Below are 26,999 nucleotides of genomic sequence, written 5' to 3'. Positions count from 1 at the left end.
CTTCTCCTCAATCTGCTGAACTCCACTCCTTACCTTCCTTTCCTTTTTCAATTCTGATTGTTAATGCTTCCTCTCTCAATGCTCGCTATACTTTCTGCTACAACTGAAAGACTTCAGTTTGTCTGTCCCAGCAGGTAAAATAAAGAAAACCATTTATTTAGGCAATTCATTTCTCAAATAGATTAGGGTATCGTAACGATATTTGACTGTGTCTCTGTTTTGCTCTTTTCATATGTACAGACAGGTTTAAGTTCACCTAAGCACAAAGGTTCCTCTCACACACCTCATCTCATGATGAGCGTAAAGGGTGGGCAACTTCAACAAAATAAACAGAAGCACCCGCCAGGGAAACTGAATCACCCCACACTGAACTGCTGAGTGAGGCTCAATCACTGAGTGAGTATGAAATGGAAGGGTTTGTACAGGGGAACGAGCGGGCCAAATGAATAAGTGTGTGGATATGCTAATGTAGCACATTATCATGTGGTCGTCTGTGTGTGGTCAGTGGTTTATGACTTTTCAAAAGTTTGATGGAATGTTAATTTATCATCCTAAAACTTTTTATAGCTGTGCTTTACACTTACATAGACATTGGTTTTATTTTAATTATTTTATTTGGAGAAACCATATTGGATATTATAAGAGACTCTGATACTTCTCTAAAACAAACTCGAGAAACTTTCAATTCGAGTTTTCCTAAACTAAGATGACATTGCAAAAGCCAGAAAGATTGTCATCAAAGCTCCTAATATGGATGGATGGATGGATGGATGGATGGATGGATGGATGGATGGATGGATGGATAGATAGATAGATAGATAGATAGATAGATAGATAGATAGATAGATAGATAGATAGATAGATAGATAGATAGTTGTTCAATAGGTAATTGGCAATGCATTACACAAGATCATTAAACAAGGAAAGGTATGCAGTATACAAATTTAATGAAAGATTGTGTAAATTTCTTTTGCGAAGTGTACAAAGTAATAGAGAGTGAAGCAGTCAAGCTATTACAGTGAGAGTACAATGAGTTCTATCAATTGAGACCACTGGATGTTGAAGCAGACTGTCAAGTTAAGCATCAATGTACAATTCAATTGTACTGCGGTTATTCCTTTCATTTATATTTACTGTACCATTATTTTGTCATTGATCACTGGGAGCAGCCCAGATTATTATTGGGAGCAGCCTAAAACCTGATAGTTTCTTAGGAATTCCTTAAAGTCTTTGCAGTATTTCAACATTCTTGTTGCTGAACATTGATCCATGGTAAGTTTCTTCTCCACCCATGTTTTTGAATCCAAAAGGTACACCATTCTGAAACAGAGAGGATGGGTGTGTCAATAATTTTTTATTGAAACAGAATTGAACCAAAACAATTATATCATATTTTGTTCAACTGTACATATTGCTATATTCATGTCACAATGGGTTTGCAATAAATGACTCATTTTTATTTCAGATTATGAAATATTTTAGGGTGAAACAGACAACAGAGAAGAGACTGCTCACATGACTTTTATTTGTGATTTGACTTTTTAGCAAAAGAGACAAGCACACGACTGAAGGTTTTTTTTATTATAACGGCAATGCAATAACTGCAATGCAATAACTGCATGCTCGTAAACTACGTGGAAGACGCTAAAACTAATTTGCCCATCTCTCTCCAACTCTTCTTCTATTGTCAACAATTGGACCTAAAAATGTCATACATTGATTTGTCACTCCATAATACTCTTTTACTTTAGCATATCAAAAAAGTGGTTTCTTTGCTGCTACCGATCAGCAAAGACCATTCCTCTTCAAGCATCTTTGGACTGTAGAAGGGTCACCTTGGCATCCCAATGAAGTTGCCAGATGTTGAGCCAGCAGCTCTCTCAAAGAAGAAACTGAGAAACTTCTCGTTAGATTTTGGAAGATTTATTGGCCTTCCGGTCATTTGTTTGTTCCTGACCTATCCTAGTTATTCAAACAGCTCATGTCCTAGATATCCAGTTTCTTTGCTTATTTTCCTTTGAGAGTGGCATTGTTTATGCAAAATTATCATTGTATATCTGCCAAATTCTGAAACAGAACTATGTGAATAATAGATGGTCTTATTAGCAAGCAATCATTTTTACATGAAATAGTCAGAAATACAGATGTTAGCAGTAAAATTAATTAAGGTTCAATTTAATTTAGGCTCCTGAGACTCCTGAGAGTCAGGTTCCTACTATTGCTTTAGCATACGGAGAGGTCACACTAAACACTTGCCACTTCAGCCGATAGAAGCAGTTTTTTGTTCCTGTATTTTCTAGTTGTACTCTACTAAAAAGATGTATGGCCATTTTAAGGCCTACTACACACACAACAAAAAAGCAGAAGAGTTTTCATCTAGTGCAAATCATTCAACACAGAAGATGCAAGATAAGAAGATGCACTCACTGTCCTTTTAAGTCAGTAGTAGAGCCATCTTTTCCCATGATGAGGTAAGTCTGGGTTTTTTCCAGCTGACTCTTACAATGTTTTCTCTTGGCAAAAACTCGAATATCATCAACATCCACAGTGACATCTCCATCTAATCGAAATGACTGATTTTAGACATGCAGTGCACAGTACTACAATCTGCAAACCAAACTCCAGATAACGTCATTACTAAGCACAAAGGAGTTATAAAGACTTACTAAATTTGAGGACCTCAATCACTCTGGTGTGGTATAAGTCAAATGTTTTCTTATCCTCCACAGACATCACAGTGACTATGAAGCCTATAGGAAAAGCAAAATTTTTTTTAAACCCTACATCACAAGATTTAGAATAAATAACATGTTTTATAAATCTCTATATCAATGTATTCAAAGTCATTTCTGCATACATTAAGAAACACAAAAGAAACAAAAAATAACAAGTAAAATGTACAAGTCTGAATGATTATGTTTTTATCTGCAGTGATAATTTGTTATTGGATTACATCAAACTGTAGTTGTATTCAATAGCTTGTCTGTGTGGTTTTAAACCTTATAGTAATCAGTTGTAGAAATCTCTAATTCAATTTTGTTACCACAGTTCCATCTCAAATACAGTTTTTGAAATCTTTCAGGTCAAAAATACATCAAGGCACTACATTCTGGGACTTTAGAGAAGCAGAAGAACACAGATCTAATCTATTTAAGTCAATGAGCCAATAGATTCATTGTTTTAAAAATCTGAAAATCAAATCTGCATAATTTTCTGCATTTTCTTTTACAAATTCCAATAAAATACATAAAAGCCAGACATGTACATATTTAATTTAGAAATGTAGATAATATAAAAAAAAAAAAAAAAGATTCAGAAGACAACTAAATAAGTGCTTTGATATTTAAATAATGAATTTAAATACAAACCGTAATCGGCGATAGGCTGGAAGCAGGCATGCGTGAAGCGGTTAGTTTTTGTGATAGTTAATAATTCTGGCTCTTTCTTTACTTTGAAACAGGCCCCTGCAAACAAAGAAGTTGTCAACAACTGTTGTCCATGTTGACTTTTACTTCCAATATTGTCCTTGTACAAACAGAACAGTGTTCTTGTTCTTGCAAGGCTACCATTATTAGACGCTCTTTTAAGACGCTTATTAAAAGATACGCTCACTCAAACATTGTTAGGTATGGAGATGGAGGTATTTACAATCATGCGTCACACTAAATAACAGTTACAATGTTAATTAATGTCTACTAAAAATTGGTAGTATTAAGATATACTGTATATGGTGTAAACAAACACAAGCTTAAGGCCTACTTTCAGCACACTGGCACACTTCATTAGAGCACAGAGTAGACACCATCTTGCTCCTTTTTGAGGCAGCATAAAACACTGTGCATCTTCTTTCTGTGAAATAGAGAGTGAGCAAAGCAGCTTATACACAGAATGTCAAAGCAGAACAACACAAAACTACAGTGTGAAGTACGTTGTAGGTCATTATTCACTAAAACAAATCGGACTGGATTGAGGTTTTTTGTCCCCTGAGATGATGAAGGAACTCATGTGCAAAGTCAGATGTGAAATGGAAAGACAAAATGGAATGGTTTGTGTTCCTACCTGGTTCATAATAGTCGTAGAATGTAGCAGGAGCAGGCTGCAGCAAACCTATTGGCACCTTTTGTTCAGCTTCAAATGCAATACATTCCTTGCTGTTAAAAATCTGTAGACAGAAGCTGCTGTTTTTCTTTGTGTCTTTTCATTGTGTCTATGAATGTGTGTGTGTGTGTGTTTCTTTATTTGCCTTACCTTATTAAAATATAATAGGACCCTTCCATTTGCAATCTCATAGTGAGATATAAATGGTTCTTCTGCTTCTTTTAGCTTTTAAAAAAAAATGTAAAATTAGATGAGTATAATAGGTAACAAATATGAAGTATACCGTGTCTTTGAACAAATAAAAATTATATTTCCATATTATATACTACTGACCATATCCAGATCAGTGGTCTTAGGCTCAAAGCCACTGAGTAATGTAATATCAGCAATAGCCATGCCTGTGAGCTTCCTCTCCAAGGAGTGGCTGCAATTCAGTAGACAAACTGCAACTGTTAGTCTGCATTTGCAGCATTAGGACTAAAGATCAACTAGGCTTTAGACAAACAAGTAATACAGTAAAATAGAGTATTGTGTTTTTCTGACCTGACACACACTTCATATATAATCGCTTTATCCTCATTTGACTCTGCGTTCCGTCTGCGTCTAGTGTGAGCATCAAACCACTCGATGGCTGAGCGAGGAAAGTCTTCCTCCTCCCTTTTGTCCATCTGATAATCATCATTGTAGTCATAGTTATAGTTTTCTGTTATGACACCTGGATAATACACAATTTGTTTACTCAAGAGATGAAAATTAATATCATATGGCAAAGTTTTCATCATTTATTTACAACACTACATGGCTTTATGAGGACATTGATAATAATTTATGGCCGAGGAAAATGCATGTAGAAGAAGAAGATGAATAGGAAGAAAAAGAAGCAAAAGAATAAAAATAGTTTTTCAATCAAGAATTTATAATATGCCATATAATACTACATTAGACAAATGTTTACATTTAAGAATTAAAGCAAAAGTTAAATATATTAATATATACTTCACAAAAAAACTATTAAAAATTATATTATTTTCTTACTTTCGTACTGTAATTTGCCCGTAACTGTCACGTTTATTGCCAGTTGACTACAGTCGGTGGAAGTGTCTGGGACGTAGTAAGCCTTAACCACCTAAGAAAAGCGATAATAATAAAAAACATCTATTAACAGCTGACATTTCTTAAAAGTTTATAGAGAGTAGGTATTAGTTCGTGCCTGTATTACCTTCAATTTAGCTTGCCCCTTTCCTGAAAACTCTGCAGTTATTTCATTTCCCAGGATTCTCTGAAACAAAGGTGACAAAAGTGATGACAAAGAAAAAACTGGCTCTATCTCTAAATGGAATCAGAGATGATGGATTTTAATGGATTTTTATCATGTGATGTATTGAATGTGCGATAAAACAATAACCAAAATCTGTGACTTTCTTTAGATGTTTCTTGGAAATAAATGATTAATAAATGATTCAGCAGTTCACACTGCACAATTTGGTATACCTTTAAATCTGTCTCCAAGTTCTCTCCTTTCTTAGTCAAGTCCAGATTCTCTCTAACAGTCCTCTCTTTATTTAGAAACTCCACAATGACTTCATTGGAGGGCAGTGGGGGTGAATTCATTCCATACTTTGAGAGTGCCTCCAAAGCCATAATTGTATCCTGGGACAAAATAATTAAATGTTTTGAAAGAAATCAGTTTTCTTTTGCCAAAAAATTAAATGTGGTTAAAAAAAAAAAAAAAACCTACAACTAACGACTAGCTCTGGCGACTAGCTTTGGCTCACCTGTGTGGATTTAAACCCTCCTTGATAGTTCTCTTGGGAGGACAGAAAGCAGGCAGCCATTTTAGCCTCCTCAAAATCTCCAAGTTCTATAGCCGTAAGAAGAGCATATGCGGTGGTCTCAATGGTAAGAGCCACCGATGATGGAACCAGGTTCTGTTTCTTCTCATGTAGCAATCTTATGTCCTCATCATCACGCCACACCTTACAGTCACCCTCTGAATGGTGTAAGACAGCAGGGGACATTTCAGAAAAGATTTTCTTTTCCCGAGCAAATCATAGGTACTATGTTGTGACGTGCACAATTCCCAGGTCCTGGGTGAAAAGCTATTCATTACCTTTTTTTCCTAGAAGTTGAAGTTTTCCCCAAGTTGATTTAGCCATTGTCTTATCTCTAAGACAAGTGGAAAGGCAGTAGGCTGTAATAGCTAAAGCAAAGGGCCTCTGTAGTTCATCAACACGAGAGACAAGATATCTGGTGGCTTGAGAGATGCTATCGATCTAAATATTAAGGACAAAACTCACATGATCAATTAAGACACTACATTGTATTGCAGGTTGTACAGTGTTTTTTTTATTATTAAAACATTAACTATTGAGAACTTTTTTTTAAATATTGAACATACAAAGTGTTACAAATTAAATTAAATCACAATATAATAATACTTCTACTTAGCCAGATGTTTGTGTAGCTATGGTATCATCTATCTATATGCACATTGCTATTTACTGATACTGCATATACAATGCTATTTACCACAGAATTCGTTTCATCGTCCAAGAATGGAAGGGATTGATTAAGAGCAATGGCGATGAAAGCAGTGAGAGAGGCATCTTGTTCGACCCCCCCAATTCCACCCTAGAAGAGAAACAAAATAAAAGTAACATAAGGTCTATAACAATTGATCAGATTTTTTTTTTATTATTATCAAAAAGCTAAATGTATTAAGAAACTTGAAATATATTGTGTGTTGTTTCATGTATTTTTAATAATCAACTAATGTAATCAAAAAGAAAAATCAAATACATTTCTGACCTGCATTTCTCTATGAATGACTGGATTAGGATCACTGAACGAACCATCTTCGGCCTGCTGTTTAATAAGGTATTTGACTGAGTCACGAATTTCAGTTTGTGAGACGATCTGTCTGTTTTCAGTAGTTGCTAACTCACATTCGGACACAAGGGATAACACCTTGACTACCAGGGCAGTGAGCCTAGAGGGAAGCAGTGCCAGATTATCAGTTTCCTGTCTTTATGTAACACTTTGACTTGCCTGTTTATGTCTTCTGAAGACCAATGCTTGTTTCTATATTGCAGTGCAGATAACAGAAATAAAATAATGTGTCCTTTTGTTACCTGTTTTGATTTGCTCTTACCAGTTACTCGTGTGGTAATACGTCCATGCTCCATATGATCCATCAGGTTTTTTGAATGTCAAAATCCTGTTATAAGCTGTGAAATGACCAGTAATTAGGAACATGCAATTGGAATGATGGATTCCAAACAAATTTGGAAATTAAAACACATATGCATATGTATCTTATTAGCTTAACAATTAAACTAAACTAATATTGCAAAAAACCTTTTTTCTTAACATTTTATTTAAATTCCATATTTGAATCGAAATCCCAAAGAATCATAGTTGTTACAACAATGTTACAATTCCAAAGCAACACTGTCATACTGTTTCAATTCCAAAAGGGTCATTACTACACTGTTACAATGCAAAATCAACACGGTTATACTATTAAACACCAAAGCAGCCCCCCTGAATGTTTGCCTATAGCCATCACCTTAATGATGTGCATAAACCCAGCTCACTAGAGTAATACCCCCCTCTTGTGGTAAAGCTTCATTCAAACTAAAAATTAAGTCAGCTGCTTACAACTAGACCCCCTTTAGTGTTCAGTGTGTTTAATCTTTGTTTACCTTGCTCTATGTAGCTCAGAGATTTGTCTCTCATGTCAGGTTCCAGTTCTATCCATCGGTTGGTTGAGTCTAGGTAAAGGATGGACAGAGCCGTGGGGGACATCCTGATCATAGTTTGTTCTGCACAACCATGAGGGGCTTTGATCAGATTTTTCACATTGTCTGGCGAAAGTAGGGGTGTGGCTGCTGCTATCCCAAATACCTCATCTGTTCATGATTAAGACAAAACATAATTACCAAAAAAAATCTCTTTTTTTTTTTTTTTTTACATGGTTTAAAAAAAGATTGTCACCCATACCTTCAACTTTGACAAAGATATTACCAAATGAGTCAGGAATTGTACCATTGGGAAACACTCCATCAATTTTCATGATGTGCTTTTTTCCACTTCTACCTGTGTATAAATTGTAATTAATTTACTGTGTATGATATATATATATATATATATATATATATATATATATATATATATATATATATATATATATATATATATATATATAACTTGGCTTAAACAAGCTTTCTGAATGTAAACATAAATTAATTGATAATTAAATGCTATTTAAATATAGCACACAACAAGGATAAGGTTGGATAAACTGAATGAATAAACCACATAACAGAAATTGTTATAAATTACCATCCAGGTTTATTAACTTGCTTTCCACCTGCTCCACACGGACTCCCTCATGCTGCAAAGTAAAGAAAGATCATGATGTCTATCAAATCATTGAATCACTCTACCAAACATACAAACCAACTCCTCTTACCATCACCAACAGTGATTTCTGAATGGCATCCACACCCATCTCAAATTCTCTGTCATAAAGTTGGATAGTGATAGGAATTTCACCATCTTTCAGAGGAACAGCAGAAAAGGTCACTGTCTCAGCGCTACCATCAGCCAAACTGATGTTCTTGTAGGAATCAGTGGATGAAGATCCAGGAGAACACAGGTCAGCTACTTGTTTCATGTGAACAGCAAGCTGTAAAAGAAAAAAAGAATATTTGTGGCTGAAGCACTTTATCACCACTCTATCACTCTGAGATCAGAATGAAGCAAGCTTTTTTTTTAACAGAAACTGGAAAAATGCACTATTAAGTGGTAAACTCTATTCCTCTTTTTTCAAGCTTAAGGGCAAATGCTGATTTCAGGCAAATATCTAGATGATATTTTAAAACCCTGTCTCACAACCTAAAGAAAAAAAGTAACTGCCTAACCTAACCTAAGCTAAGGTGTAATATGAGGAACTTTCCTGGTGTACATATTGGCATAATATTTAATTCTTATGTTCTTTTAAACACACCTCTCTTGCTTTATTGCCATAATTGTAGATGACTACAACAATGGCCATTTGTTCATTCTTCCGGACAGAATAGGGAAGTCGCAAAGAGATAAACAGCTCCTGAAATGCCCGTATTTCGAGCGGCTTTGCCACACAAAAACCTAGAAGGGATAAGTAAATGTATTTTTTCTAAACATATTTAAACACAATTTAATCACATCAATGTAAAAGCACAGGGTGTTTATAGTATTTGAGCGAACCACTTATTGACCAGTTAGAAATACAAGTTACCATGAGAGGGAGATAAACTGACACCCTGTAATTCCCAGGTAGTGATGGAGTCAGGGAGATGGATCTGTGTGCTAAAACAAACATAAAAATTACCCCCCCAAAAAACATAGTAAAACTATGATACAACGGAATCAGACAGTGTGTGTGTGTGTGTGTGTGTGTGTGTCAGTTGTCAACTTACTTAGTTTGGCCTTTCACTTGTAAAACCGTAAAGTCAAAGCTAGGAGGGAAACTCTGGCGAATCTGTGGGACCTCGTTGTCAAAAAACTGTTGAATAGTACTGGCACTAGCAGCTGATTGGTTGAGGTTGAAAGGTAGTGGAAGGAAAGTAGACAACAGTGACATTATTTTGGGCATATTTATACCAGGTTACATTTCAACAACAACAACCAGAACACTAAAGCATTAAAGCAACCACAGTGCTAGATCTAAAAAAACTCCCACATTATCATTTTATTATATTAGCACTTTCATGCTGAGTTTATTTTCCTTTGTAAGTTACTGAGCCTTACATTAACAGGTTACATAAAAATGAGAGATTCCGAAAAAGAAACACATTAGTATTAACAGTGGTGGGCTGTCAGGGCCAGCAAGGTCTTCTCTGCTGGCCTAAACACTATCAGAAGCACTGACCTACATTTACATCCTAAATTCTAATATTTGTTCTATGAAATTTTTATTAATTTATTCCCAACAGTTTTTTCTCTTCATTTCATAGTGTTTCTCTTGGCTGCACTGCTTCCAGTACGTGTATGTGGCTGTTGGATTTTTTGTCTAATCAGATGTCAGCCTCTATGTGCTGCCATGGCAATCTAATCTGCCCAGTGCCTTCACACTCAGTAGTGCTGGCCGATGTACCTTAAACTAAATTAGCAATGGGTCTAATTCTTTAACTATTCAGATTTCAAAAACAGGAGCAGTGCAAATTATGAGTATTCATTATGAGCATGCATGTTATTAGACAAATATTGATTCTGAACTGCTCCAGATGATGTAGAGTTGCGGTTGGAGTGTAGAGGTTTGGAACTTGCTTCAGTAAAATGGTATTTATTTTCCACATGCAAAATGCCTCTCTCTCTGTAATGCCACGCTTTGTTATGTCGCGTTTTTGTACAGTTTTGATGGTTTCTATAATTGTGACGTGATAGTGGTGGTTTTAAGAGTTGCAATAAGTCGGGTAAGTCCCTACTGAAAGCCCAGGTACCAAATGCAGGGCCCGCCACTGAGTTTTAATAGCGTTCTTTCAAACCCACCAAAATCAATTAAAATGTGCTACTTCAGTACACTATCCTGACATGCTGCATAGTAAACAATGGACAAATTTCACCCTCTACCTCCAATTCAACATGCTGTGATGCCAATCAGACAGTGGCAGTGCTCAGTGTGGCTATATTAAAATATTTTTCCTTTTTGCATGTCACAACTTTATTAACTAATAACTTTATAAACTAGATTTATCTGATCTTTCTCTGTCCGTGAATCTTTTCTTACTACTGTATATTTGTGAATAGTATTGGCACCATCATAATTTTAAATGTGCTTCTCTTTAATTATGTTAGGAACCTGGTTTAGTCAGTACACACCTTAAGCAAGCAACACTAGCCCAAACACCTATTATTGTATTCACAAAGTGAAGTGTGTGTGTGGGAGGGGTATACATTTTGCATGTTCTGTTTATTACCTGGGCCATAGGCTATTAGTATAGTAATACTTACTTCTGCCATGACCACTTCTTAGTTCCTCCTGCCTCTTCTTTTCTCTCAGCTGGGTGGCAAAGTTGCAGCATTTCAGGAAAGCCTCCTCACATTTATTACCTATAGTTATTCTTTTCTTTCGCTCTTCACAGCTCAGCTTCATAGGGAGCAGAATGAGGCCGTGACGGCAGCATTTCTGCATTTCAATATCTGGAAACTCGGTTACTATTGGAGACAAAGATAGAAAGATACACAAGTCGACCATTCAGTGGAGAAGCAACTTTCTGACACATGCATAAATTAAGCATGCATTTTACGAACACCTATACACCTACATTCAAACAGTTCTTACAGGAAACTTTTTTTGTGTGGACATACCGCAGTATAAGTGTAAATAAAATTATAAATTTAGCCACTTTTCTTAGTGTTAGCTAATGTTGTGGTATGAAATCAGAAGACAAATAAAACAACTATATAACTTCAACATCATTGAGGTAATGGCAGCCTGTATCACATGGCATTATTGTTTTTATTATTGGCTAAGAAGAAAAATCTGATATACCAGCTGTTATTATAGTTGAAACATTTTTGTCATGGCACTAATATACAGTGACAAGAACTTTTAAAAACACAGTACCCTTTTGTGCCAGTTCTTTCTGGAGATCTATGGAACGTCTTTGCCTCCTAAATCCTGATTCACAGCCAAATCCTACAGGTAAAAAAGGAGAGATTATTTATTATTAATAAAAGATTGCATAAAGACATTAAAGAACAACAAGTTATTCACCCATATATACCTGTCCTCATCTTTGACTTGATGGTTTGAGAGTGTGAGATGAAAGTCAAACCAGCATCATTAAATACTGCAGCAGTGTTCTCACCTCCACCATATGAACATCCCAGATCATAAGACTGCATAGAGGCGAACACCTGCACCCAAACCAAATAGTTTAACACTGCATTAAAAGGAAAGTGACACGTTTTTTTTTTAAGCTCAGATAGTATGATGCTTTATTAACAGATACATTTGCCAAATATATGGCTCCTGCTTGAGCAACAGAAGAGTATTTGCATTTTCCTCACAAGTTTAAATTGAACGAGTTCAAGTCCAGTAAATAACCTGAAAGCGGTAAACTGCCAGAGGTAAAAAAAAAAGAAAAAGTATAGGTTGCTGTAAACTGAACAATAATGTACATTTCATAGTTTAACAAAAAGGCCTTTTTCAGAGAAGAAGTGATGTGTAAAAAACGTACAGACATTCTGCAGCAACTGAAGTAAATTAATCCTTGCAAACGGATGTCACCATTTCTTACAGGTGTCCCAACTTTTTTGATCACTTACAATCTCTCTGTCTGTATAAAAGCAGTTTTTTTCAACTTCACCCTCCTAAGCAATATTTAAAAGAAAAGAAAGAAAGAAAGAAAGAAAAAAAGAAAGAAAGAAAGAAAGAAAGAAAGAAAGAAAGAAAGAAAGAAAGAAAGAAAGAAAGAAAGAAAGAAAGAAAGGTAGCTTATACTTGTTACATGTACTTTACAGCACAGTGAAATACTTTGATTACATATCCCATCAGTGTTAGGAAGCTGAAGTTACAGCACCCCTGAAACACAGCGGCCATGCTCAAGGGCTCAAAAACAGCAGCTCGGCGATAACAGGGCTGAACCCCTAAGCTTTCAATCAGTTACACAGAACTTTAAACACTGAGCTTCATTCGGACAGTATCATACTGCATGTAGTAGTATATTGCTCTTATAATGGTGAGAAAAAGGCATTTAACAAAGGAAGTCAGACAGACCATATAGCTCCTAAACATGTAGGGCTTTCATTTTAAGAACCTGCAAAGAAGTTGACAGTAAGTACAATTTGCTACACCATCAAAAGATACTTGGAACCTGAAGGACTGAAACTTTCAGAAACTCTGAAAGGAAGAGTTATGGTGGTCCCAAAGACACAACACAATCAGGATATAAGCACAACTTGCAGGTGGTTCACAGGTCAACAGCTTTAAGCACAGTTTAACACTGATTAAAGAGCTTTAGAGCTAGTCTCAGATTCAACTGTGAAGAGAAGACTTCAAGCAGCAGGTTTGAGAGGTCGAGTGGTAGTAAGTAAAGGATTGTTAAGATGGCAAAATAAGAAAATTATGCTTGCCTGGGCCACTAAGCAGTGTCAATGGACTATTGGATTGGAAGATTTGAAATATTTGGTTTATCATTCAGGATTTATCTTTTTGTGTGACACCAACTGTCAAACATGGAGGAGGAGGTGTGATGGTCTGGGCTCTTTTTCTGGATCAAAAGTCAGTGACTTGAACAGAGTGAGTCACACTCTAAACCAAAACTACTACAGCATCTCCTGGTATATGCCTAGTTGGTCAGGGGCTTATCCGACAGCAAGATAAATACCCACAACTTACTTCCAGGCTCTTTTAGAACTACCTTAGAAGAAAAAATATATTTAAAAAAATGGTTTGTGATGAACTAGACAAAAAGGTGAAAGCTAAGCAACCTACAAATGCAACACATTTGTGGGAACTTTTGCAGTAGTGTTGGAAAGAACTTTCTAAGCAATGTTTGAATTCCACCTTAGAAAGAATACAACGAGTGTGTCTGGCTGTCATATATGCAAAAGGTATATATATATATATATATATATATATATATATATATATATATATATATATATATATATATATATATATATATATATATAGAGAGAGAGAGAGAGAGAGAGAGAGAGAGAGAGAGTACAGAAGCAATAGTAAATATCTTATAAAGTCCATAAAGTCCATAATTTGCTATTTATACCTGTTTTAGGGTGAGTTTGTTTTGTGCGTTCAGGGCGTAGATGGCTTTGTCCACAGCCAGTAAAGCCACGTTTGCATTTTTCTGGTTTCCCACATCAATTTGAAGATCAAAACTTTCTTTTGGACTGTAGTAATTTTTTCGTTCCTTAGTTGTTATTTCAACCTGTATAAGATACATCAAAATATTTGTATAAAAATAAAAGAAGAACTAGCTTGCTAAATAGTATTTGCATTTTCTACATTAAATGTTTTACTAAGCCTACATTTTGCCATATCATACACAGCGGGTAAAATAAGTATTGAACATGACCATAAATGTCATATATGCAATGTATGCATACATGTCCATAAATTAAGTTATGTGTAATAATGTAAAATGAAACAGGGAAAAAGTATTAAACACAATGTGTGTAATACATCGTACAAAAGCCTTTGTTGGTAATGACAGCTTCAAGATGACTCCTGTATGGAGAATCTAGTTGCATGCATTGCTCAGGTGTGATTTTGGCCCATTCTTCTACACAAACAGTTGTCAAATCTTGAAGATTCTGTGGCCTCTTTTATGAACTCTGATCTTTAGTTCTTTCTATAGATTTTTATGGGATTAAAATCAGGTGATTGGCTGGACCATTCTAGCAGCTTTCTTTTCTTTCTTTGAAACCAATTGAGAGTTTCCTTGGCTGTGTGTTTGGGATCATTGTCTTGCTGAAATGTCCACCCTCGTTTCATCTTCATCATCCTGGTAGATAGCAGCAGATTTTTGCAGAGAATGTCTTGGTACATATTTCCAATACTTCCTTTAATTTTATGAAGTTTGCTAAACCATATGCTGAAAAACAGCCCCACACCATGGGGTTCCTACCTCCAAACTTCACTATTGGTATGGTGTTTTTGGGGTGATGTGCAGTGCCATTTGTCCTCCAAACATTGTTTTTTTTTCACATTGAGTTCAATTTTGGTCTCATCTGAACTGATTATATTCTCCCAGTATTTCACAGGCTTGTCCAAATGTCGTGCAGCAAACTTTTAAAAGGCTTCAATATGCTTTTTCTTCAGAAATGGAGTCTTGCGTGATTTGTGCCCACGGGCCAAGGCGTTTGTGTGCATTACTTATTGTTTTCTTCAAAACGCCTTTCTCCTTGGCTCTTGGACAACTGTTGTGAGGACCACCTGGTCATGGCTGGTTTATGGTGAAATGTTCTTTCCACTTCTGGATTATGGCCCCAACAGTGTTTACTGGAACATTCAGACGTTTAGAAATCCTTCTGAAACCAATGCCATCAGTATGTTTTGCAACCAAAAGGTTGTGAAAGTCTTGAGAGAGCTCTTTGTTTTTACCTATCATGAGATGTTTCTTGTGTGACACCTTGGTAATGGGACACCTTTTAAATAGGCCAGGAGGTATGCGCTATATATATATATATATATATATATATATATATATATATATATATATATATATATATATATATATATATATATATATATATATTGTATATGTATATAGCATACCATATCCTTAAAAAAAAGGAACTGTAATATAGCTTACCTTTCCCTCACACATATCTTCGACATCTACCCAGATTGAGTCTGCTATAATTTCACCATTTGTGTTATAATAATATCCAATGAGACGGAAGGATGGAATCATGTCAGAGTTGATCGAAAGTCTGACAGTGGCTGTATTTCCATATTCAGTAGAATTTGCCATTTGGAGAACACCTTTGCTGAGGACCTAAAGAGAGCATACATCATGTTTTAAAAACTATTCATCACAAATAAAATCTATATTTGATTACAGTCTAATGATTGCAATGCCTTTATCCAAATCATGTACAATACTCCATATGTATACTACTATTTTTGTTAAGATTAATCTATAACTATATTACATTTGCCACTTAAAATGTAAATTACTTTATTTGTTTTTATATTATATTGTAAAATTGAGACTTCTTACCAAGTAATAAATGTATCCATCTTTTGGTCGGCCACTGACTAAGTCAAACTTAACATTTAGGTAATCTCCAGGTGACAAAACTGTATTGTGCACACTGATGTACAAGAAATCATTGCTTGAGGAAGTGGAAATGAGAACATTTTTTTTGGTCGTAACTCCATCCACAATTACCTGTCGGATACAGGCATATGACATAAGCACTTTCACAATCATTGTATTGCTGGGTTCAACAGTTTCAGCTAGCTTACATGAAGCTAATCAAAACATAATGCTAATCAACCAAAAAAAGAATAATTATTTTATTAAAAACATTAACTGTATATTCTGGTATATAGAAAATTATAATCTGTTAAAACACTCACCTTAACAGAAATGGATTGTGGTGATTGGTTCAGGTTGAAAACAGAAAATGCTGCTCCTTCTTCAGTTGTATCTACAGTTACAGATTTCCCATTGGTGTGTGATAAACTCATTTCCACCGGAACAGCTTTAGCTGGGAGGCCAGTTGGAGTATACACCATAACCTAAAAACCGAGATACAACTTAACAACTACTGCTTTATTAAAGTAAATCAGGATTACAAGGGAAAAGATTACTTTTATTTACTTTTTAAAAGATTACCTTAATTTCAAAAGGCATGTTAGGAATATAGTGTGATCTGGTTCTTTCCAGGTCCACTCTATATCTCTGTGACACTATGGGAAGTAATATTTCCGACTCTTGTAACTCACCACCTAGCAGAGAGATAAAGGCATTTTACAAATTTCACACGAACCCATGATCAGTTTGAATGGCCAAAATAATCAGTCCATAGTGATTTGATCATTCATTATCTCTCCTGTTAAAATAAAGAGACTAGACTAGATTACCTGAACAAACACTTGGAAGAATGAAACAACAGTCTGCATTCTCATATTAGAGGCAAACTTAAAATCATAAGGAAAAAACTTATAGATTCTTTAAAAAAGAAAAAAAAAGCTGCTTTTAGACAATGTCCATTTTTTTTTTAAATAAAATACAATATACAATTTTTTTTTTAAGAATTGAATATTTGATTAAATATTGTCATTGTCAACATACTGCAAATAGTTATTTACAGCTACATTCAGACAATTAGTCAGTACATAATCAGATGCATTCAAGGGGACCTGGGGTTGCTAATCCAGCTGTAGTGGAAATACTGATTAGCACATTGATCACTTTTCATATACACAGCATTGTGTATCTATTCACTGATGACATGTGGAGGCATTCTAGCAAATTCTACTTTTTTTCCCATTTTCCTATTCACAACAGCATTTTTACTTCTGCTGTAATACTAAAGTCCCTCGATTTGCTAATCTGTTATTCAGATGTGCAGCAGCAAGCTCACTGAGCCATTTAGTGCCTTAAAGTTAATACTGTAATACTAAAATTGATTTTTTGGTCTAGTTTTAGATCTTTTGTGTTTTGAAAAGCTGTAATTTTGAATTCTGAAATTTGTTGGTTAATGATAGCAGCTTTATTAACCCAGCCATTAGGGGGGCACAAGCCAGTGCACTCTTAGTGCCGGTCCCAAGCCCGGGTAAATGGGGAGGGTTGCGTTAGGAAGGGCATCCAGCGTAAAACATGTGCCAAATCAAATATGCGGATCACAAATGAGAATTTCATACCGGATCGGTCGAGGCCCGGGTTAACAACGACCGCCACAGGTATCGTTAGCCGACAGGGTACCGGTGGAAATTGGGCTACTGTTGGCCGAAGGAGGAGAAGGAGAGGAGGAAGACGTCTACAGAGACGGCAGGAAAAGGAGCAGTGTAGGAGAGTAGAGGTTCGGGTTGGTACTTTAAATGTTGGTACTATGACGGGTAAAGGGAGAGAGATAGCTGATATGATGGAGAGGAGAAAGGTAGATATGCTGTGTGTTCAGGAGACCAAGTGGAAAGGGAGTAAGGCCAGGAACATTGGAGGTGGATTTAAACTGTTTTATCATGGTGTGGATGGAAAGAGAAATGGTGTAGGGGTGATTCTGAAGGAAGAGTACAGTAAGAGTGTAGTGGAGGTGAAGAGAGTTTCTGATAGGGTGATGATCGTGAAGGTGGAGGTTGAAGGGATGATGATAAATGTCATCAGTGCCTATGCTCCACAAGTTGGCTGTGAGATGGAGGAGAAGGAAAGATTCTGGAGTGAATTAGATGAAGTGGTAGATGGTGTACCTAGGAAAGAACGATTGGTGATTGGGGCAGACTTTAATGGGCATGTAGGTGAAGGGAACAGAGGTGATGAGGAGGTGATGGGTAGGTATGGTTTTAAGGAGAGGAATGTGGAAGGGCAGATGGTGGTAGATTTTGCAAAAAGGATGGAAATGGCAGTGGTGAACACGTATTTTAAGAAGAAGGAGGATCATAGGGTGACGTATAAGAGTGGAGGAAGGTGCACACAGGTGGATTATGTTCTGTGTAGGAGATGCAACCTGAAGGAGATTGTAGACTGTAAGGTGTTGGCGGGGGACAGTGTAGCTAGACAGCATCGGATGGTGGTCTGTAGGATGGTTTTGGAGGCGAAGAAGAAGAGGAGGAAAGTAAGGATTGAAAGAAGAATAAGATGGTGGAAACTGAAGGATGAAGAGTGTGGTGTGAGGTTCAGGGAAGAGGTCAGACAGGGGCTTGGTGGTGGTGAAGAGGTGCCGGATGATTGGGCAACTACTGCAGGAGTGATGAGGAAGGCAGCTAGAAAAGTACTTGGTGTGACATCTGGAAATAGAAAGCAAGACAAGGAGACGTGGTGGTGGAATGAGGAAGTGCAGGAGAGCATTAAGGGAAAGAGGTTGGCAAAACAGAAGTGGGATCGACAGAGTGATGAGAAAAGTAGGCAGGAGTACAAGGAGATGCGGCAGCAGGTAAAAAGGGATGTGGCGAAAGCCAAGGAAAAGGCATATGAGGAGCTGTATAAGAGGTTGGACACTAAGGAAGGAGAAAAGGATTTATACCGATTGGCCAGGCAGAGGGACCGAGCTGGGAAGGATGTACTGCAAGTTAGAGCAATAAAGGATGGAGAGGGAAATGTGTTGACTAGTGAGGAGAGTGTGTTGAGAAGATGGAGGGAGTATTTTGAGCAGCTGATGAATGAGGAAAATCAGAGAGAGAGAAGATTGGAGGATGTGGAGTTGGTGAAGCAGGATGTAGATAGGATTAGTAAGGAGGAAGTGAGAGCAGCGATTAAGAGGATGAAGAATGGAAAGTCGGTTGGACCAGATGACATACCGGTAGAAGCGTGGAGATGTTTAGGAGAGATGGCAGTGGAGTTTTTAACCAGATTGTTTAACAGAATTCTGGAAGGGGAGAGGATGCCTGAGGAATGGAGAAGGAGTGTGCTGGTACCGATCTTTAAGCATAAGGGAGATGTGCAGACCTGCAGTAACTACAGGGGAATTAAGTTGATCAGTCACACCATGAAGTTATGGGAAAGAGTAGTGGAAGCCAGGCTGAGAGAAGAGGTGACCATCTGTGAGCAACAGTATGGTTTCATGCCGAGGAAGAGCACCACAGATGCCTTATTTGCTTTGAGGATGTTGATGGAGAAGTATAGAGAAGGACAGAAGGAGCTGCATTGTGTATTTGTGGATTTAGAGAAAGCGTACGACAGGGTACCGAGAGAGGAGTTGTGGTATTGTATGAGGAAGTCAGGTGTGTCAGAGAAGTATGTGAGGGTGGTGCAGGACATGTATGAGGACAGTGTGACGGCAGTGAAGTGTGCAGTAGGTACGACAGACTGGTTCAGGGTGAAGGTTGGACTGCATCAAGGATCGGCCCTGAGCCCTTTCCTGTTTGCAGTGGTGATGGACAGGTTGACGGACGAGGTCAGACAGGAGTCTCCCTGGACTATGATGTTTGCAGATGATATTGTGATTTGTGGTGAGAGTAGAGAGCAGGTTGAGAAGAGCCTGGAGAGGTGGAGATATGCGCTTGAGAGAAGGGGAATGAAAGTCAGTAGGAGTAAGACAGAGTACATGTGTGTGAATGAGAGGGAGGGCAGTGGAGTGATGCGGTTGCAGGGAGAAGAGGTGGAGAAGGTGGAGGAGTTCAGGTACCTGGGGTCAACAGTGCAAAGTAATGGAGAGTGCGTTAGAGAAGTAAAGAAAAGAGTGCAGGCAGGGTGGAGTGGGTGGAGAAGAGTGACAGGAGTGATTTGTGATAGTAGGGTATCTGCAAGAATGAAAGGGAAAGTTTATAGGACTGTGGTGAGACCTGCGATGTTGTATGGATTAGAGACAGTGGCATTGAGTAAAAGACAGGAGGTGGAGCTGGAGGTAGCAGAGCTGAAAATGTTAAGGTTTTCGTTGGGAGTGACGAGGATGGACAAGATTAGAAATGAGTTTATTAGAGGGACAGCACATGTAGGATGTTTTGGTGACAAGGTGAGGGAGGCGAGATTGAGATGGTTTGGACATGTGCAGAGAAGGGACATGAATTATATTGGTAGAAAAATGCTGAAGATGGAGCCACCAGGTAGGAGGAAAAGAGGAAGGCCAAGGAGGAGGTTCATGGATGTGGTGAGGGAAGACATGCAGGTAGTTGGTGTGAAAGAGGCAGATGTAGAGGACAGGGTGGTATGGAGACGGATGATCCGCTGTGGCGACCCCTAATGGGAGCAGCCGAAAGAAGAAGAAGAAGAAGAAGAATGATAGCAGCTTTATTAAGCTGCTTCTAGACTTTATGCTGGATGACTACCATGCCATAATGAACCCAGCCATTAGGGTTGCACAAGCCAGTGCACTCTTAGTGCCGGTCCCAAGCCCGGATAAATGTGGAGGGTTGCGTTAGGAAGGGCATCCAGTGTAAAAACATGTGCCAAATCGAACATGCGGATCACGAATACGGATGATCCGCTGTGGCGACCCCTAATGGGAGAAGCCGAAAGAAAGAAAGACTACATTATTGGCTTTCTACCAATTATTCAAAAAATTCACCGGGCAATTGCCTATAGCATTAATCAAGTACGAAAATTTCTCTTGCCTAAACAAAATCTATTATCCCAAGCCACCACTATCTTCTGATGACACTGCCTAAAAATAACAGCATTATAATTATAATTAATGTATTTCCAACTCTATTAATAAAATAAATTTTAGTATCTGAACTGTATCCAAACACAATTTTTTATATGACAGCTTGCAACAAATGATATTTCCCATGTATTTACTTAAGGTATCTGTAACAGAAACACCAATGTAGAACCGTACTCCATCCTGGGCCATGTCTTCCAGCTTTAAAGGTGCCAGTTTCTCCTGGATGTCTGTGATTTTTAAAATAATTTCAGCAAGACCATTTCTTACCTAAATAGGAGAAACACAAGCCAATAGGCAATGTTTGCTGTATATATTTGTGTTCTTTTATAAAAACTTATTTTCAACAAATGTTTTGACTTACTGGTCCAGTTTTTCCTAGACTCTGGATGAACTTGATGTCATCTGGCCCATCTGTATTCTTCTCTTTTAACCCAAATCGGCAGTGAAATCCACCATTGATTTTTTTTCCATATGAATATCTATTTAATGAGTGCATTGGTTTAGATCTATGTCATTTTTATATCATATAGTAGACAAGTTATATCATATATTACACAACATTTAACATATAATCCCATGGAAATTATATGGCAGCTAGAACTCAGGTAAGTGTAGAGTACCACCAAAAAAATAGAATTTCTGAATCTGAAGATGTCATTAAGCTTTAATAATAACAGCTTTGACAGTAGCTCTGGCAGAGATCATATTAAGGCACTCATTTGTATATGTTTTTGTTCCTATGGTAGCAGCTAATAATACTGCCCCAGCTGGGAAAATCCTTTCCCCAAAGTCCAATGCCTTAACCACTAAACTACCGCCTCCCCTTACTATGTAATGCATTGATTTAAAAAAGTGTGCATCGGATACAAGTTTACATTTTATTGGGGTTTTTTGGCTCACTTTCTGCACAGGGGCATTGCCATGCTGGAACAGGTTTGGGTTTGGGCAAAATTTTATTATAGTGCATCTAAAGACGTCCTGTACAATTGAGTGCTTTGTGGTAACAGTATGGAAAAGAACCACATATAGCAGGAAAGGTCAGGTGACCCAATACTTTTGGCAATATAGTGTATGAACACACACACCTGCACACGCACGCACGCACACGCACACACACACACACACACACACACACACACACACACACACACACAGTATATATATATATATATATATATATATATATATATATTGATAATCATCTTTTCTTTGCCTTTCTATATAGTGGATGTTCAGCCTGGATACATACATTTGATAACAAAAAATATATATTTATTTTCTTTTAATATATTAATATGATGTGAGGTTCAGTTACCAGCATGACACTAAAACAGGTAGTCATAATGGCTATTTTATACTTAAGTACATGTCAATGCCCAAACTTCTTTACTCTTACTTGAGTGAAATATTGTAGCCAGTTCAACTTTTACCAGTCTTTTAAAACATGAGTATCTGTACTTCTACTTGAGTAAAGGATGTGTATACTTTTGCCACCTCTGGTATTAGGTATAAATATATTCTTTTTCTTTATTTGGCTGCACCTATTAGGGGTCACCACAGCGAATTGTCCGTCTCCATGCCTCTCTGCCTCTACATCTGCCTCTTTCATATCAACCACCTGCATGACTTTTAGGTGACTTGTTTTATTGTTGGTTGTTTGTTGATTGTAAAAAAATCTAAAAATGATGACATGCTAAGTTATGCCATTGTATGTGATTACTGATAATGAACAAATAAACCAAGGGCAAACAGGAAAATAAATGGCTAAATCAAGTTAGCAATGGGACCTGATATGATCCACTGAGTTAACAATTACATCTTTTACAAGAAGAATGAACAAACGTTATTTAAAAAACTTACGAAACATCAATGGAGAATTGTAAGCTTGCAGCGCTCACAAGGAGATGGTGAATTTCTGGAATGATGGTTACACCAAAACTGGGGAGGACTGAACAGAAGTGCATAGTTTAATTGAACATTTTGGATTCAATTCAAGAAAATGTTTAACATTTATTTTTTATTTGGTAAAATATCTGAAATATCTTTGCATCAATGCATCAAAACATCAATGCAATGCAAACATTGTATAAACATGCAACCCAGACCCATACACAATGAGGTTTCTCTGTATCTGTTGCTTATTTTTATGATTTTTGTTAAAGTGATATGTTAACTTGCTTTTCCCTTTTTTTTGGTAAAGTAGCTTCATTTTAGCTACTGCAGTGTATTTACTTTTCTTTATTAGCTTGTAATGTAGCTAGGTCTAATACCAATATAGGGCAGTTCAGTGGATCTTTAGCTGTTTTAAATTATGGGGCACTTGGAAACTGTTGTTTATGACTTGTTAAACATTTGTATATTTTTGCACAATGAAAAAATGATTGAGGTAGGATAAGAGCTTTCAATACATTTTCCATATGCCTAGCACTTGCATGTCAATAAACATAATTACAAAACTGATTTCCTAATAACAGTGTGTCCCTTAAAATGACAACACAGCAGCACAAAACAGCACAACCCAAAAAACTAAAAATAATATTTTTGTTTACGTACCAAACTTCTGAACCTTGAATTCTTGAACAGTAGGGCTCTTCTCATCACCTTTGTAGTAAGCTTTGATCTTCCACACACCCGGCCTTAAGAAAGTGTGATGAATAAAGAACATGAAGGCTTTTCACATGCTTATACTGATTTATTTAAAAGTTATGAAAGAATAAGGAGAGATTAAAGGCAATAGTAGACAGTAGATCATACAAACATACTTTGCCACATCAGGAATTTCAAAGTCTCTTTTATAAATGCCAAATTTAGATTTAACTGAAGATTTCTTGATTATGTTCCCATCTGCGTTCTGCAATAAACACCAGAATGAAATTAAGAAAAAAATTATCACAATTTATTTATTTATTTCTTTTTAAAGTTCTGTGAGGTGCTGTATAAAGAGCTGTTAAAACACTTACAACTAAGAGAATTTCTATCATTTCTGATTTCGGACGCATGGCATGATCCAGAGTAAAGATCCTGTATTGAACTGAAAATAATATATGGTGAACATCCAGTACGGTACATTTACATTGAATTAGTATATACAAATATGCACATTGCAATACAGTATACTGTACAGGTTTATCTGATAAAGTAGCTGATAGATGTATCGTTCTACTTTGAGTCATTTCTGTTGTACCTTTCTGAGTGGGGTTGTATATAGGCTGGTTTGTCTGGATGAAAATGTAGCCTCTGTGCTGGGACACCAGCACTCGACTTATCGTTCTCTTAATTTCACCAACATCACACACCAGATTGAGATAAGGTGGTTCTGCCTTGTCCCATTGTAAACTTGAAATTTTCTCTGGCAAAATCTTTAATAAGAATATAAAAAAACGTACTGTATGTGTAAAGAATATAAATGATAGTAGTACTTTTAAATAGACAGGATTTCAAACTCTATTTTGAACTATGTCATATAATTACCGGTAGTGTTTTTCTTTATTTTCTAGATATTAAAACACAAAACATATTTTACAATTTTAAATTCATTATGGGGTTGGAACAGTGCAAGGGGATGATTAGGTAACTTATAAAAAAGAAATATAAAAAAATATATAATATGTATCAAAATTTGCAAGCACTGTATCGCTCCTTTCCATTGCGACCCTGATCACGATGAACGGTTATTGAAGATGAATGAATGGTGTACATTCATGGGAAAAAGACAGTACTTCCTGTTACATTTATATGTTTATATTTCTTAAAGTCTAACAAAACAACTTTTACAACTAAAATAACTTTTGGGAGTTTATGTTCTGGAGTACTCAGATTCAATTCAATTCAATTTTGATTTATTTGTATACAGTAGTTCTTTAAGCAATAGACACTGTCCCAAAGCAGCTTTACAGAGATAAATGTGTCTGAAATGTACCAAGAAGAAAGAACATCAGTCATGATCTCCAATAAGCAATTGTTGCTGCTCATCTGGAGAGGTTTACTCCAGAATATCCTTGAGATAGATTTAAATCAATCTGTCTTGCAGCTTAAGCTGGGCTCAAATTGGGTCATGCAATAGGATAGTAAATCCAAGCACAACATCAAATTGACACCTGAATGACTAGAGAAGAATAAATAGGTGTTGGCATTTAGATGTTGAGATGGATTTTAAGCGAGCTGTGCATAAATAAATGCCTTTAAACTAAAACAATTTTGTTATGGGAAGAATCCATACATCTTCAAAATCAAAGTATTTTTTGTTAAAGGTGCTTTTACATTCTACTGAATTACAGGGTGTAGTTTTTTCTCAACATGCTTTTATATGTTAGTTCTGAATTTTATTTAAAAAAAAAAATTACTACATATTGAACTCTGTTGTTATTTTTTTTTTTTTTTGTGCTTGTTTATAGAAGTTGATGAGGACCATACAATTTTTCTTTAATAATTAATAAAATATAACATTGAATTGAAGAAGGGCATACATTGTTTTCAATATGACTGTATATTTTCAGGGTCTGACATTTAATTCATTATATTTGATTTACCTCAAGCTCCAGCATTCCAATATTTTCTCGCCGAGTGATCTGTATAGTCTCCTGCTTTGACATAAGGATACGTTTCACCTCTTGCTCTAAGTAACAGGTTACAGGTTTGTTCAGCAGTTCCTCCCCAACCTGGACTGACACCTTTTCTTTAACTCCAACATGAAAAACATTGGGTGCTGTCACCAGGAATCTAACATATTTAGAAGAAAAAAATCACAGAGCATGTATTTTTTTTTACCTTCAGGCTAGTGAGGAGTCACGGCACTCCAAGCTTCTCGGTTATTTCATATGAGAATTTTTTAATTATTTGAAAATGTTTCTTATTATGAAAATATTTTCGCAATTCCAGAATAGAAGATTGTTTTTAAATATATAAAAACAATAATTAAGAGGGTTTAATTTGTTTCAGAGGTATAAGTACTTTCAGTATGTTGCAAAATCAGCTATATTAGTGAAAAGAACTGTCTGAAATTTGGAATTAATTCTCACTGTGACAAGCACTTAATTTCAAGAGTCTTGTACTACCAGCGACTAAAAGATTTTATGAACTGTAAACACTTACAAGAACGATGCAGAACATCACTAATAAAAACAAGACAAGATCTTTCTTTCTGCTTTAACGTGAATATGATTATGATAATTATAAAGTCCCAGATAAGCTGGGTATAGAGGGAACTGGCATTGGGTCATTGGGCAGTGGGTATTCAGGAGTAAGCTTGGTAACCCTGTCGACAAAGGAATGATAATCTCACTAGATTGCAAATATTGAAAAGAAAGTGAAATATTTTTCATACCAAATGAAATGCCCATGACTGTTTGACAAGCACTGTCATAGACACTAACAAAACAATAATCTGAGCACTAAGTCACTCTCACTGCAAGTCCACGACATATTCAGCAGATAAATCACACAGGAGTTTCAATCGTAAATACAGAACTCAAGCTGTAATAAGGCATCAAAATAACAAGTCACAAAGTCACAAAACACACACCACATACTTACGTCTGTGCAGAGACCAGATGTGCAATACAACCTGAGTAAAGCAGCAAATACAGCAGAGAACCCATTTTCACACTTTCTCTTTAGTTTTAAAGATAGTGTGTAGTCTGAGTGGTGATCAGTGGTCAATGTGCTGTTTTTGTCTTATCACTGGATTTATCTAGTAAAAGGAGGATCCAAAATTGCACCAGAACATCATGTTGCTCAACTGGGTGTACCTACTGGGTAAATCATTTGGTACAGTTTCACTAAAGTCATGTGATTTCACGGAAAACACATAAAACACAAAGTGCCAAAAAACCCTGAAACTGATTATTTAATTTTAATAAAGAATTCTTTAACTTTTTTTTTTTTTACATGCAGCAATTTATGTCATATATATATATATACAGTATTTACATACATACAGTATTTACATACATTACATTTACAGTACATTGGCTATTATAGGCTATTTTCAGACATTACAGTATTGAAATTGTAGTGCATTATGTAATGACGTAAAATAAAAAAAAATAAAAAACTGAATCCTTTGTTTTAACTTTAATAAAAGCATATCATTATAACTTTAAACTAAACTACTGCAT

General features: G+C 36.3%; 1 protein-coding gene across 1 annotated transcript; it reads right to left on the bottom strand.

Annotated features, from left to right (window-relative positions):
* Positions 1–930: 930 nt before the first annotated feature.
* On the bottom strand, positions 931–26,616 carry c4b (complement C4B (Chido/Rodgers blood group)). The gene is made up of 41 exons (XM_083554108.1): positions 26,416–26,616; positions 25,413–25,602; positions 24,068–24,242; positions 23,844–23,914; positions 23,646–23,734; positions 23,437–23,519; positions 22,744–22,831; positions 21,245–21,362; positions 21,018–21,150; positions 16,458–16,570; positions 16,199–16,360; positions 15,837–16,007; positions 15,426–15,611; positions 13,878–14,039; positions 11,871–12,003; positions 11,711–11,782; positions 11,095–11,298; positions 9,561–9,672; positions 9,380–9,450; positions 9,110–9,249; positions 8,573–8,788; positions 8,443–8,494; positions 8,101–8,196; positions 7,803–8,009; positions 7,250–7,325; positions 6,907–7,087; positions 6,628–6,729; positions 6,209–6,371; positions 5,874–6,088; positions 5,590–5,748; positions 5,318–5,377; positions 5,134–5,224; positions 4,642–4,813; positions 4,432–4,522; positions 4,249–4,323; positions 4,060–4,162; positions 3,760–3,849; positions 3,369–3,464; positions 2,667–2,750; positions 2,428–2,560; positions 931–1,320 (listed from the first exon to the last, which is right to left on the bottom strand). The coding sequence occupies exons 1-41, from the start codon at positions 26,478–26,480 to the stop codon at positions 1,179–1,181; spliced, it is 5,142 nt and encodes a 1,713-aa protein (XP_083410234.1). The 5' UTR covers positions 26,481–26,616; the 3' UTR covers positions 931–1,178.
* Between the last annotated feature and the right edge of the window lie 383 nt (positions 26,617–26,999).

The sequence above is a fragment of the Silurus aristotelis genome, assembly GCF_946808225.1.
Source record: "Silurus aristotelis genome assembly, chromosome: 1".
NCBI classification, from domain to species: Eukaryota; Metazoa; Chordata; class Actinopteri; order Siluriformes; family Siluridae; genus Silurus; species Silurus aristotelis.
This window is presented reverse-complemented; position numbering and strand designations above follow the sequence as displayed.

Bases quoted from the DNA above. Each gene is read 5' to 3' on its own strand.
- c4b (XM_083554108.1), bottom strand. From the start codon at position 26,480: ATGGGTTCTCTGCTGTATTTGCTGCTTTACTCAGGTTGTATTGCACAT. The intron at 8,010-8,100 runs GTATGGGTGACA...AATCATGAACAG, and splicing joins TATCTTTGTCAAAGTTGAAG to ATGAGGTATTTGGGATAGCA. The intron at 5,378-5,589 runs GTATACCAAATT...CCTTTGTTTCAG, and splicing joins ACTTGGAGACAGATTTAAAG to AGAATCCTGGGAAATGAAAT.